The sequence below is a fragment of the Ranitomeya variabilis genome, chromosome 5, assembly GCF_051348905.1.
Source record: "Ranitomeya variabilis isolate aRanVar5 chromosome 5, aRanVar5.hap1, whole genome shotgun sequence".
Taxonomy (NCBI): domain Eukaryota; kingdom Metazoa; phylum Chordata; class Amphibia; order Anura; family Dendrobatidae; genus Ranitomeya; species Ranitomeya variabilis.
The window spans coordinates 663,331,522-663,344,185 of NC_135236.1; the positions used below are offsets into that span (position 1 = coordinate 663,331,522).

A 12,664-nucleotide genomic window follows, 5' to 3' on the forward strand; every position below is an offset into this window, starting at 1 on the left:
TTGCTTTAAGCCTGACGTCTACAGAACGGCCGAGGCACCAGCGCATGCACAGAATGTCAGAATGCGAGCTAACGAGAGTCACTATACAGTGTGGGGGCTATGATAGAGTGTGGGAGCCCATATACAGTGTGGGGACCACTGTAGGGGGCAACCATAAAGTGTGGGGACTACAGTGGGGGCCATTATACAGTGTGGGAGCTAATGAGAGGACCATTACACAGTGTGGACTACTACTGTGCATGGCCCTCATAATGTGTGGAGACTACCGTGGCAGCTATTATAAAGTATGAGGGACATTATACAGTATGGGGGCCATGATACAATGTGCGAGCCTCTGCGCCGGTTTTGAAGGCCCTCACGTGACTGAACCCACATATATCGGACTATTCTCCTACATTGTAAGGTGTGAGTGCCTAAAGACGCATCTGTCAGATAGATAAGGGTTGGACAGTTTGATTGTAGTCACCTTGGCCATTTGTTTTCGCTGCGATTAAGCCAGAAGTGAGACAGGAGCTTTCTCCTGCTTATATCCAGGCTGACCGCCAAGGCTCCTGATCTGGGCTTTACTCTAGGGTATCTAGAGGCCTCAGATCAGAAGAGCCGGCCATCTATCAGGTAGTCGAAACTCGTTTCTCGGCCTTCGGCTGTAATGTAGAGAGGTGTTGAGGGCAGAGAAAGAGGCGGCAGGCTTCTATGCCATAGACGTGAAACATTGAAGAGGTTGTCCAGCGCTGCTCACGTCCACGATACAAGACTGAAGTTTTATTCTTTGCGATTCTTTATTAATACAGTTAGTGCAAAATTAAATATAAACTGTGTGCATTCAGTACAAAACGTGGGTGCAAGGCATTAAAGGGGTTGTTGGGACTTCTATATTAATGGCCAATCCATACAGTCATGGCCAAAAGTATTGACACCCCTGCAATTCTGTCAGATAATACTCAGTTTCTTCCTGAAAATGATTGCAAACACAAATTCTTTGGTATTATTATCTTCATTTAATTTGTCTTAAATGAAAAAACACAAAAAGAATTGTCCTAAAGCCAAACTGGATATAATTCCACACCAAACATAAAAAAGGGGTGGACAAAAGTATTTTCACTGTTCGAAAAATCATGTGATACTTCTCTAATTAGTGTAATTAACAGCACCTGTAACTTCCCTGTGGCACCTAACAGGTGTTGGCAATAACTAAATCACACTTGCAGCCAGTTGACATGGATTACAGTTGTCTCCACCTCTGTCCTGTGTCCTTGTGTGCACCACATTGAGCATGGAGAAAAGAAAGAAGACCAAAGAACTGTCTGAGGACTTGAGAAACCAAATTGTGAGGAAGCATGAGCAATCTCAAGGCTACAAGTCCATCTCCAAAGACCTGAATGTTCCTGTGTCTACCGTGCGCAGTGTCATCAAGAAGTTTAAAGCCCATGGCACTGTGGCTAACCTCCCTAGATGTGGACGGAAAAGAAAAATTGACAAGAGATTTCAACGCAAGATTGTGCGGATGTTGGATAAAGAACCTCGACTAACATCCAAACAAGTTCAAGCTGTCCTGCAGTGCGAGGGTACAACAGTGTCAACCCCTACTATCCGTTGGCGTCTGAATGAAAAGGGACTGTATGGTAGGAGACCCAGGAAAACCCCACTTCTTACCCCGAGACATAAAAAAGCCAGGCTGGAGTTTGCCAAAACTTACCTGAAAAAGCCTAAAACGTTTTGGAAGAATGTTCTCTGGTCAGATGAGACAAAAGTAGAGCTTTTTGGGCAAAGGCATCAACATAGAGTTTACAGGAGAAAAAAAAAGGTATTCAAAGAAAAGAACACGGTCCCTACAGTCAAACATGGCGGAGGTTCCTTGATGTTTTGGGGTTGCTTTGCTGCCTCTGGTACTGGACTGCTTGACCGTGTGCATGGCATTATGAAGTCTGAAGACTACCAACAAATTTTGCAGCATAATGTAGGGCCCAGTGTGAGAAAGCTGGGTCTCCCTCAGAGGTCATGGGTCTTCCAGCAGGAGAATGACCCAAAAACACACTTCAAAAAAGCACTAGAAAATGGTTTGAGAGAAAGCACTGGAGACTTCTAAGGTGGCCAGCAATGAGTCCAGACCTGAATCCCATAGAACACCTGTGGAGAGATCTAAAAATGGCAGTTTGGAGAAGGCACCCTTCAAATATCAGGGACCTGGAACAGTTTGCCAAAGAAGAATGGTCCAAAATTCCAGCAGAGCATTGTAAGAAACTCATTGATGGTTACCGGAAGCGGTTGGTCGCAGTTATTTTGGCTAAAGGTCGTGCAACCAAGTATTAGGCTGAGGGTGCCAATACTTTAGTCTGGCCCATTTTTGGAGTTTTGTGTGAAATGATCAATGTTTTGTTTTTTTGCTTCATTCTCTTTTGTGTTTTTTCATTTAAGACAAATTAAATGAAGATAATAATACCAAAGAATTTGTGTTTGCAATCATTTTCAGGAAGAAACTGAGTATTTTCTGACAGAATTGCAGGGGTGTCAATACTTTTGGCCATGACTGTAGGTTAGGTCACCAATATCTGATTGGTGGGAGGCCGATTATTGGGGGGTTCCTTCCGGTAATCAGCTGTTTGCGGCTACAAAATGTACAGCCCTGGAACATCACAGCTCTGTGCACTGTAGTAGCCGTGCTGGAACATTGCAACTCGGCTTCCATTCACTTCAACAGGAAACCCCTGAACAAACCCTTTTTTAATCCAATGCAAAACAATACATTTATCAGTAAAGTTATGGAAGAACTCTGATCATCATCACTGCTATTTTGTCTTGTCTAGGTTGTCCTTCCAAAACCGATAGCTCCAGACAGTTTCTATTACCAACCAAGGAACAGTGGGGGCCATCAGGTAGGAGGCCGTCCTATTAATGGGGCACCAGACGACAACCGTAGCAGCTGCACATCCGGTCATCAGAACGGAATGGAAAAATGCCTGTAGTAAAAAAAAAAAAAAAATAATAATTATAGATGAGCACAATGCCATACACAAACTACTGAAATGACCCTACATAACAACCAGCTATATGAAAGTGCTTGAGGCTTGTATCCATAAGTGGGCCAAACTATAAATTCCACCCAAAGCTTCACAATGCACTACAAGCAGTTTATAAATACACAGCATGCTGCAATGCTCTGCATGTCCTGGCTCCTATCATAGCTGTGAAGCTCTGCGTGTCCTGACTCCTTTCTATCATAGCTGTGATGTGCTGCGTGTCCTGACTCCTTTCTATCATAGCTGTGATGCTCCTTGTCTCCTGACTCCTTTCTATCATAACTGCGATGCTCTGCGTGTCCTGACTCCTTTCTATCATAGCTGTGATGCTCTGCCTGTCTGGACTCCTTTCTATCATAGCTGTGATGCTCTGTGTGTCCTGACTCCTTTCTATCATAGCTGTGATGCTCTGCGTGTCCTGACTCCTTTCTATCATAGCTGTGATGCTCTGCATGCCCTGACTCTTTTCTATCATAACTGCGATGCTCTGCGTGTCCTGACTCCTTTCTATCATAGCTGTGATGCTCTGCCTGTCTGGACTCCTTTCTATCATAGCTGTGATGCTCTGCCTGTCTGGACTCCTTTCTATCATAGCTGTGATGCTCTGCGTGTCCTGACTCCTTTCTATCATAGCTGTGATGCTCTGCATGCCCTGACTCTTTTCTATCATAACTGCGATGCTCTGCATGTAACTCCTCGGAGTCTGTCGTAGATTCAACAGTTCTTCCTTGGACTACAAGGGACAACCCAACAAAACCTGCCGTATACCGCAAACCCCCCTGGAGCCTTGTCGTATACCAGGAACACTCCACGAGATCCGCAGTATACGGAGAGCACCCCACAATACCTGCAGTGTATCAGGTACACCCCATAAGACCCAACAATTTGGAGATGCTTTAATCCAGTCATCCAGCCATTACAATTTGACCTTTCTTGCTCACATGCTTACGCTTTCCCATTTTCCGTGCATCCAACAACTGACCATTCACTTGATTTCTAATACATCCCACTCCTTAATAGGAGCCAAATCACGGGATAATCTGTGTTAAGTGCTTTATTGGTCAGTAGCTATAATATTATGGCTGATCGGTGTGAGTGTTGTGCTTTGTTCTCCAGATGATGCTCTCCTGCAGCTGCATCTCCCTCCTCTCTCTCCTCCCAGTCTTCCATTTACTGTTTTAGGGTATGTTTCCACTGTCAGGATGGCCGGCGGTATCGCCACAGCGGCGAAGCCGCTCGGCACTAAGCCCCGCCCCCTTTCTGGGACGCGATGATGCCGGATGTGTTAACTCTTCACATCCGGGATCATCGCTCTCTCCCATAGCGCCCTGTGATACGCCTTGCGGGGACGCTGCGTCCCCGCAAGGTGTACGGACATGCTGCGATCTGAAAAGACGCGCAGCATGTCCGTAGTCGCAGGGCCGCCGCGTGCGGGTTTCCACGCATAGTGGAGATGGGATTTCATAAAATCCCCTCCACTATGCTGGAACATCTGGACGCTGCTTGGTTGACGCTGCAGCTCTGCGCAGCGTCAAACAAGCAGCGTTTCCTGACCGTGGAAACATACCCTTACTCTACAAGGATTTTTTTAGTGATTGATCATTTACATAAATTTTGCCAAGAGGCACCGTGTGAGTCGTGTAACTCCTGCTCGTACTGAAAGGGCCTGTCCTAGTGACCGGACGCCAACTGTTCTCTGAATTTCAGACATTAATTTTGAGAATTACCAGTTTGAGTTTATGGGCACCAAAAAAAACTTGACTCCATGACCAGGCCAAGGCAAGGTACGTGGCATATACCCCTAGAGGCACCACGGCGTCTTTAGTAAATCCTCCCAACTCTTTCCAAATCAAATAAGATCCGTATCTGAAAAAAAGATAAAAATTAAATCAACATACGGTAAGTAGAATATTAAAAGAGAAAAATTCTAAAAAAAACCTTAGAAAAATAGTCCGGGCAGAAAATTTATATTGTCTGATTTGCGTTGTAGGCCGTGAAAGGGTTTTCCACCTTTTTCTATTTATTAACTTTGCTTGCCACAAAATGACCTGCTGACACCATTTCAGTGATTTTTCTCATTAGTGCAGAGGAAAGTGTTAACAAGGACAAGGCAGCTGATAGCACTCTGTCATGGTGATTGAATTATTAGAGCAGACCGGAGGCTGTAAGAGGGATCTCAATCCCATTTCTTAAAAAGAGACAAAAACACAGAAATTGTTAAAAACTACAAGCGCTGATGAGACAGTAGAATCATCAGATTATATATCTAAAAACAGTGAAGCAGCAAAAAACCTAACCTTTGTGAAAACCTAAATTTGTGTCAGTCTCAAACAATTTGACTATAACTGTATATAGAGTAGATAACACACAATAAATAGGTGATGTCACAGGTCACCTCCTCCCCTGTACAATGATTGATAACATCTCTATATACAGTAGATAACACAGGATCCACCATTCAGAATAGGTGATGTCACAGCTCACCTCCTCCTCCTGTACAATGACTGATAACACCTCTATATACAGTAGATAACACAGGATCCACCACTCACAATAGGGGATGTCACAGCTCACCTCCTCCTCCTGTACAATCACGCAGTGTCCCTTTCAGTCTTTCTTCCTACAGTTGTGGATCCCACTCCAGCTTCACAACACACTCACCCCACTGACGTATTTAAAGTCGTCCACACTGGTGGGAACACCCAGTTTGGAGGGGCCCATCTTGGTTTCCGAAGTGTCACAAACCAGGTTTTCATTTGCTCGTCTGTCCCAATCTGTCCAATGGTGCTCCCTATTGATGGAAGAATGGTGAACCCAACAGCTGGAAGCCAGGGGGGCGTCATGGTTGGGAACAATCCTGAAAAAAAAAAAAAAACAATTCATGAACTAGAGACTTGTGAACATGAGTTTGTATAGGAAATGACACAACTATCAATTCCTTCATTGACTTGATAATGGAATGTTCATCCCTGTGTTTTACACTTTGTGGCCACCAGGTGGCGCAGTAGAACTCATCTTATATAACTTCTCGTAAGCAGTTGTATAACCAGATGGGAGCGACCAATCATCAGTCGCGCTGTACGGTCTGCGGTATACAGCGTCTGTGCGCAAAGGGTGTCTGACAACTATATGGCGGCACTATTTGTTATATTCTGCCCCAAAATAGCAGATATTGCAGTAGTGATGTCCCAATTTGTGCCCCCTCACTGTATAAGTGTCCTCCCTTGTGGCCCCCATACGTTATTAGTTTAGGTTCCCTTCTGTAGCCCCCGTATAATTGTAAAATTCCGCTTTGTGCCCCCGTACAGTAATAACGTTCCGCTTTTATTTATTTTTTTCTTGCTTATATAGCGCCATCATATTCCGCAGCTTTTTACAGACGTCATCATCTCTGTCCCCATTGGGGCTCACAACCTAAACTTCAATCAGTATGTGTCTTTATAGAGTGGGAGGAAACCGGAGGGAGCGCGCACAACTAGTGATGAGCGAACGTGCCAGAATAATATGTCCGGGTCCCTGCGGCTGCATGTTTAGCAACAAACGGGCAACCAACCATGGAGCCGCGGGGACCCGGACATATGATCCGAGCACGCCCAGGATACTCCGCTAACACCCGCGCACGCTCACTCATCGCCACATACTAACACAACGTAGATGTCGTACTTGGTGGGAATTAAACCCAGGACCCCAGTGCTCAAAAGTGCAAGTGCTGCTAACCACTGAGCCACCCCGCTCCTTGTGCCCAAATAATACAGGAGCAACCTCTTCCCCACTGACACCCGTACAGCAGTAACATCTCTATGTGACCCCATGAAATAGGAGCATGTAATGTCCCCCGTCCACTAATAATATCTCCCATTGTGGCCCCCGTGCACAAATAGTGGCTCGCTTCGTGGCCCCCCACCCCTAATAATGGCTCCCTCTGTGGCCCCATCTACTAATAATTTTCACTGTCTGGCCCCCATTCCCTAATAGTGTGGCCCCCATCTACTTATAATGTCTTGCTTTGTGGCCCCATCCTCTAATAATGTCCCCCATCTACTAATGTCTCCCTTTGTGGCCCCCATCCAGTAATAAGGTCTCCCTTTGTGGCCCCCATGCACTAATAATAATTAACTGTGTGACCCCCATCTACTAATAATGCTTCCCTGTGTGGCCCCCATTCTCTAATAGTGCCCCGTCCATTAATAATGTCTCCTTTTGTGGCCCCCCATCTAGTAATAACGTCTCCCTTTGTGGCCCCCATTCTCTAATAGTGTCCCCCCTCCATTAATAATGTCTCCCTTTTTTCCCCCCATCTAGCAATGTCTCCCTTTGTGACCCCCATTCTCTAATAGTGTCCCCCCTCCATTAGTAATGCCTCCCTTTGTGGCCCCCTCCAGTATTAATGTCTCCCTTTGTGGCCCCCCTCCAGTAATAATGTCTCCCTTTGTGACCCCCATTCTCTAATAGTGTCCCCCCTCCATTAATAATGTCTCCCTTTGTGGCCCCTGTCCTCTAATAGTGTCCCCCTTCCATTAGTAATGCCTCCCTTTGTGGCCCCCTCCAGTAATAATGTCTCCCTTTGTGGCCCCCTCCGGTAATAATGCCTCCCTTTGTGGCCCCCATCCGCGGTGCCTGTGGGCGAGGTGCTCGTGTTTTACGCCCCGGCATGCTACATGATAATGGAGGTGCATGCTCGTTATTACCTCGTCGATAACCCTCTGCAGACGGCGTTGCGGGGAGGCCAGGACCAGAAGTCGGGGAACGAATAGAGGGAGACCAAAGTCCAACATTACACTTGTTTTTCCTGAACACGACCTTGATAAGAGCCGTGTACATGAGATAAGAGTCCGTGTGTCTCTTGCACTGATGTGAGCTCTTACATATTAATGGTATAATTATTCATACGCTCTATAATCATATTTAGATGCCATTTTTAGGAACTTTTACACTCCGAGCTGTTTAGTTTCTGAGGATGTCTAATAAACAGCGCCACCCCTGACCACTGGTTGTGCATGGTACTGCATCTCTTCCATAGGGCTGTGTTACAACACCAGACATGACAACCCATGGTCAGGGGTGGCGCTGTTTCTAAAAGCAGTCACGTTTTCCTAATATTTAAGGGGATGTTCACCACTTTTTTTATTTTTTGTTCAATTTTTTTCCAGTTAACTTCTGTCCAACTGGGAATAATTCATTATTTTTGCAAAATGGGTCCAGCACACTAAAGAAACAATTAAAGGGAATCTGTCAGCGGGTATTGGCTGTTTAATTTGAGAGCAGCATAGCGTAGGGGCAGAGAGTCTGATTCCATGGATGTGTCACTTGCTCAAGTTAGTTTCAATACAATCAGTGTTTTATCAGCAGGAGATTATCACTTCAGGACTAGGTGTCTCATGCCTCCTAGTCCAACCACGCCCCCACCACTGATTGGCAGCCTGTTGACAGTGTACATAGGAAGTGGCCAATCGGCGGTGTGGGCGGGGTTATACAGGGCTCAGCATTCTGAAGGCCACCACATCTACTGCAGAGAAAACAGAGATTTTTAACAAAACTACAGCAAGCAGCCCAGTAAGTGATACATCGCTGGAATCAGGGTCTCTGCCCCTACATCATGATGCTGTCAGATTACATATTAAAAACTTGCTGATAAATTCTCTTTAATATAGTTTGAGTGAATCAGTACAAATAATTCATGTGTCAAAAAAAAAAAAAAAAAAAAATGTAAAAGAACAAAACAGCCTAAAACTAAATATATCAACTTTCAAGACAACATGATAAGTATTGGGGGTAAAACAAACATCCTATCTCAAACCCCGCTGGCATAGAAAATATAACAAGTGCTAATAAAATCTATGCAAAATATAAAGGTCCAAGATAATAAACCAAATAAAATATGACAATAAATATAAAAATAATCATAAATAGAAACGAAAAGGACACTGCAATCAAGCCAAGGAGGATTAGAGGGTATGCGAGAACACTGCACGTTTCGCCAGTAAGGTGGCTTCCTCAGGGGTCCATCACCAGATATCCAGCAGGTCCATTTTAGCCACATAATTATAAGAAAAGCATATTCACCCGCATACACTACCAGGTAAAGTTTGTGGACAGCGTGCGGAGGATCGGCGTGCAGTCCGCCCTTGCAGAGAATGTGATAGAGGTCACCAGATTGCAGAACAACATGACCAAATTACCTTAGTATCTAAAATATAAGCGCCCCAAGCGGTATTGTAGCTAATAGACTGGCACTTTTAGGGCAGAATCATCTTTATATGTCCAAAACCAAAAGTTCCATTAGCGTCTAGGCATATAAAAAAATAAATAAATACTATACGCCCAAGTCACTACATAGTGAAGTTTGAAATTAAAGGCATGTTTTGCTACCCCATTCATCTACAGCATAGCGTAGGGGCAGAGAGCCCAATTCCAGCAATGTATCACTTACTGGGCTGCGTGTAGTCATTTTGATAAAATCACGGTTTTCTCTGCTGCAGATTGCTGAGCTCTGCATAACCCCGCCCACACCACTGATTGGCAGAGTTCTACCCATGTACTCAGAAAGCTGCCAATCAGTGGTGGGGGCGTGACTGGACTACCTACAGCAGATTTACTAGTCCTCCAGGGATAATCTCCTGCTGATAAAACACTGGTTTTATCAAAACAACAGCAAGCAGCCCAGTAAGTGACACATCACTGGAATCAGCATATCTACCCCTACATCATGCTTCTCTCAGATTAAGTGGCAAAAACCTGATGACAGATTCCCTTTAATACAATAGCGCTGCCTAGAATACATAGAACGTTAGGGTTAGAGAATCTGGATAGTAATATTTGGAAGGTGCTGCATGAAATTATTGAACAAGCTTAAAATGGAGTCTGTCACCCCCAAAATGCCTTTCACACTAACCAATGATATAGGGGACGTCTCCCTTATAAAAATTATGCTAGCTCTATACCTAATACCGGACCAGTGATTGTGAAAATAACTTTTAATCCATAGGTACAGTGGGGCAAAAAAGTATTTAGTCAGTCAGCAATAGTGCAAGTTCCACCACTTAAAAAGATGAGAGGCGTCTGTAATTTACATCATAGGTAGACCTCAACTATGGGAGACAAACTGAGAAAAAAAAATCCAGAAAATCACATTGTCTGTTTTTTTATCATTTTATTTGCATTTTATGGTGGAAAATAAGTATTTGGTCAGAAACAAACAATCAAGATTTCTGGCTCTCACAGACCTGTAACTTCTTCTTTAAGAGTCTCCTCTTTCCTCCCCTCATTACCTGTAGTAATGGCACCTGTTTAAACTTGTTATCAGTATAAAAAGACACCTGTGCACACCCTCAAACAGTCTGACTCCAAACTCCACTATGGTGAAGACCAAAGAGCTGTCAAAGGACACCAGAAACAAAATTGTAGCCCTGCACCAGGCTGGGAAGACTGAATCTGCAATAGCCAACCAGCTTGGAGTGAAGAAATCAACAGTGGGAGCAATAATTAGAAAATGGAAGACATACAAGACCACTGATAATCTCCCTCAATCTGGGGCTCCACGCAAAATCCCATCCCGTGGGGTCAGAATGATCACAAGAACGGTGAGCAAAAATCCCAGAACCACGCGGGGGGACCTAGTGAATGAACTGCAGAGAGCTGGGACCAATGTAACAAGGCCTACCATAAGTAACACACTACGCCACCATGGACTCAGATCCTGCAGTGCCAGACGTGTCCCACTGCTTAAGCCAGTACATGTCCGGGCCCGTCTGAAGTTTGCTAGAGAGAATTTGGATGATCCAGAGGAGTTTTGGGAGAATGTCCTATGGTCTGATGAAACCAAACTGGAACTCTTTGGTAGAAACACAACTTGTCGTGTTTGGAGGAAAAAGAATACTGAGTTGCATCCATCAAACACCATACCTACTGTAAAGCATGGTGGTGGAAACATCATGCTTTGGGGCTGTTTCTCTGCAAAGGGGCCAGGACGACTGATCCGGGTACATGAAAGAATGAATGGGGCCATGTTTCGTGAGATTTTGAGTGCAAACCTTCCATCAGCAAGGGCATTGAAGATGAAACGTGGCTGGGTCTTTCAACATGACAATGATCCAAAGCACACCGCCAGGGCAACGAAGGAGTGGCTTCGTAAGAAGCATTTCAAGGTCCTGGAGTGGCCTAGCCAGTCTCCAGATCTCAACCCTATAGAAAACCTTTGGAGGGAGTTGAAAGTCCGTGTTGCCAAGCGAAAAGCCAAAAACATCACTGCTCTAGAGGAGATCTGCATGGAGGAATGGGCCAACATACCAACAACAGTGTGTGGCAACCTTGTGAAGACTTACAGAAAACGTTTGACCTCTGTCATTGCCAACAAAGGATATATTACAAAGTATTGAGATGAAATTTTGTTTCTGACCAAATACTTATTTTCCACCATAAAATGCAAATAAAATGATAAAAAAACAGACAATGTGATTTTCTGGATTTTTTTTTCTCAGTTTGTCTCCCATAGTTGAGGTCTACCTATGATGTAAATTACAGACGCCTCTCATCTTTTTAAGTGGTGGAACTTGCACTATTGCTGACTGACTAAATACTTTTTTGCCCCACTGTAACAGAGGAGTTTCAGTGCACTCATGGCGTGACTGAGCTGGATGCACAGTTACACCCCCTCAATTTACATCTCAAAGACTGCCCTAGTTTGTGATTGACAGCACTCACTCCTAGAGCAAACACTTCCCCGTGTGTGTGCAGATGCGCACTGCTCCTGGCTGTGCCGGCCACGCTCGCTCAGTCGCTGGGTGCATTCTCCTTCCTGGCTCCGCTATGCTGATGCCACTCGTACATACAACAAGAAGTGCAGCGAACACCTGATAACACAGGATCCATCATTCACAATAGGTGATGTCACAGCTCACCTCCTCCTCCTGTACAATGACTGATAACACCTCTATATACAGTAGATAACACAGGATCCACCATTCACAATAGGTGATGTCACAGCTCACCTCCTCCTCCTGTACAATGTCTGATATCTACTGTATATAGAGGTGTTATCAGACATTGTACAGGAGGAGGAGGTGGTGAGCTGTGACATCACCTATTGTGAATGGTGGATCCTGTGTTATCTACTGTATATAGAGGTGTTAACACAGGATCCACCATTCACAATAGGAGATGTCACAGCTCACCTCCCTCTCCTGTACAATGACTGATTTCACTTCTATATACAGTAGATATCACAGGATCCACCATTCACAATAGGTGATGTCACAGCTCACCTCCTCCTCCTGTACAATGACTGATAACACCTCTATATACAGTAGATAACACAGGATCCACCATTCACAATAGGTGATGTCACAGCTCACCTCCTCCTCCTGTACAATGACTGATAACACCTCTATATACAGTAGATAACACAGGATCCACCATTCACAATAGGTGATGTCACAGCTCACCTCCTCCTCCTGTACAATGACTGATAACACCTCTATATACAGTACCTCGCCATGGAGCCAGGACCCAAATGAGACAACGCAGCAAATGCAAAAGGCCCCCTGCACTTACTTATGCTGAGACAGAGCTTCCCTATAAAATCAGCAGAGCGCCGTCCTCTAATCTATGCTCCCGATGCCACACACTCAGTGTTGTGCAACTTCCGCTAT

At 44.8% G+C, this 12,664-nt stretch overlaps 1 protein-coding gene across 5 annotated transcripts; it reads right to left on the bottom strand.

The window, feature by feature from the left end:
- Positions 1 to 628: 628 nt before the first annotated feature.
- LOC143776821 (translocator protein-like) lies at positions 629 to 12,664 on the bottom strand. Of its 5 annotated transcripts, none has more exons than XM_077266581.1 (4): positions 12,567 to 12,664; positions 5,679 to 5,874; positions 4,745 to 4,883; positions 629 to 2,957 (listed from the first exon to the last, which is right to left on the bottom strand). In XM_077266581.1, the coding sequence occupies exons 2-4, from the start codon at positions 5,858 to 5,860 to the stop codon at positions 2,787 to 2,789; spliced, it is 492 nt and encodes a 163-aa protein (XP_077122696.1). In that variant the 5' UTR covers positions 5,861 to 5,874; positions 12,567 to 12,664; the 3' UTR covers positions 629 to 2,786. The 5 variants fall into 5 exon arrangements, with proteins under 5 accessions (XP_077122696.1, XP_077122694.1, XP_077122697.1 ...); XM_077266579.1 differs by having other exon boundaries at positions 12,503 to 12,636; XM_077266582.1 differs by lacking the exon at positions 12,567 to 12,664 and adding an exon at positions 9,081 to 9,177.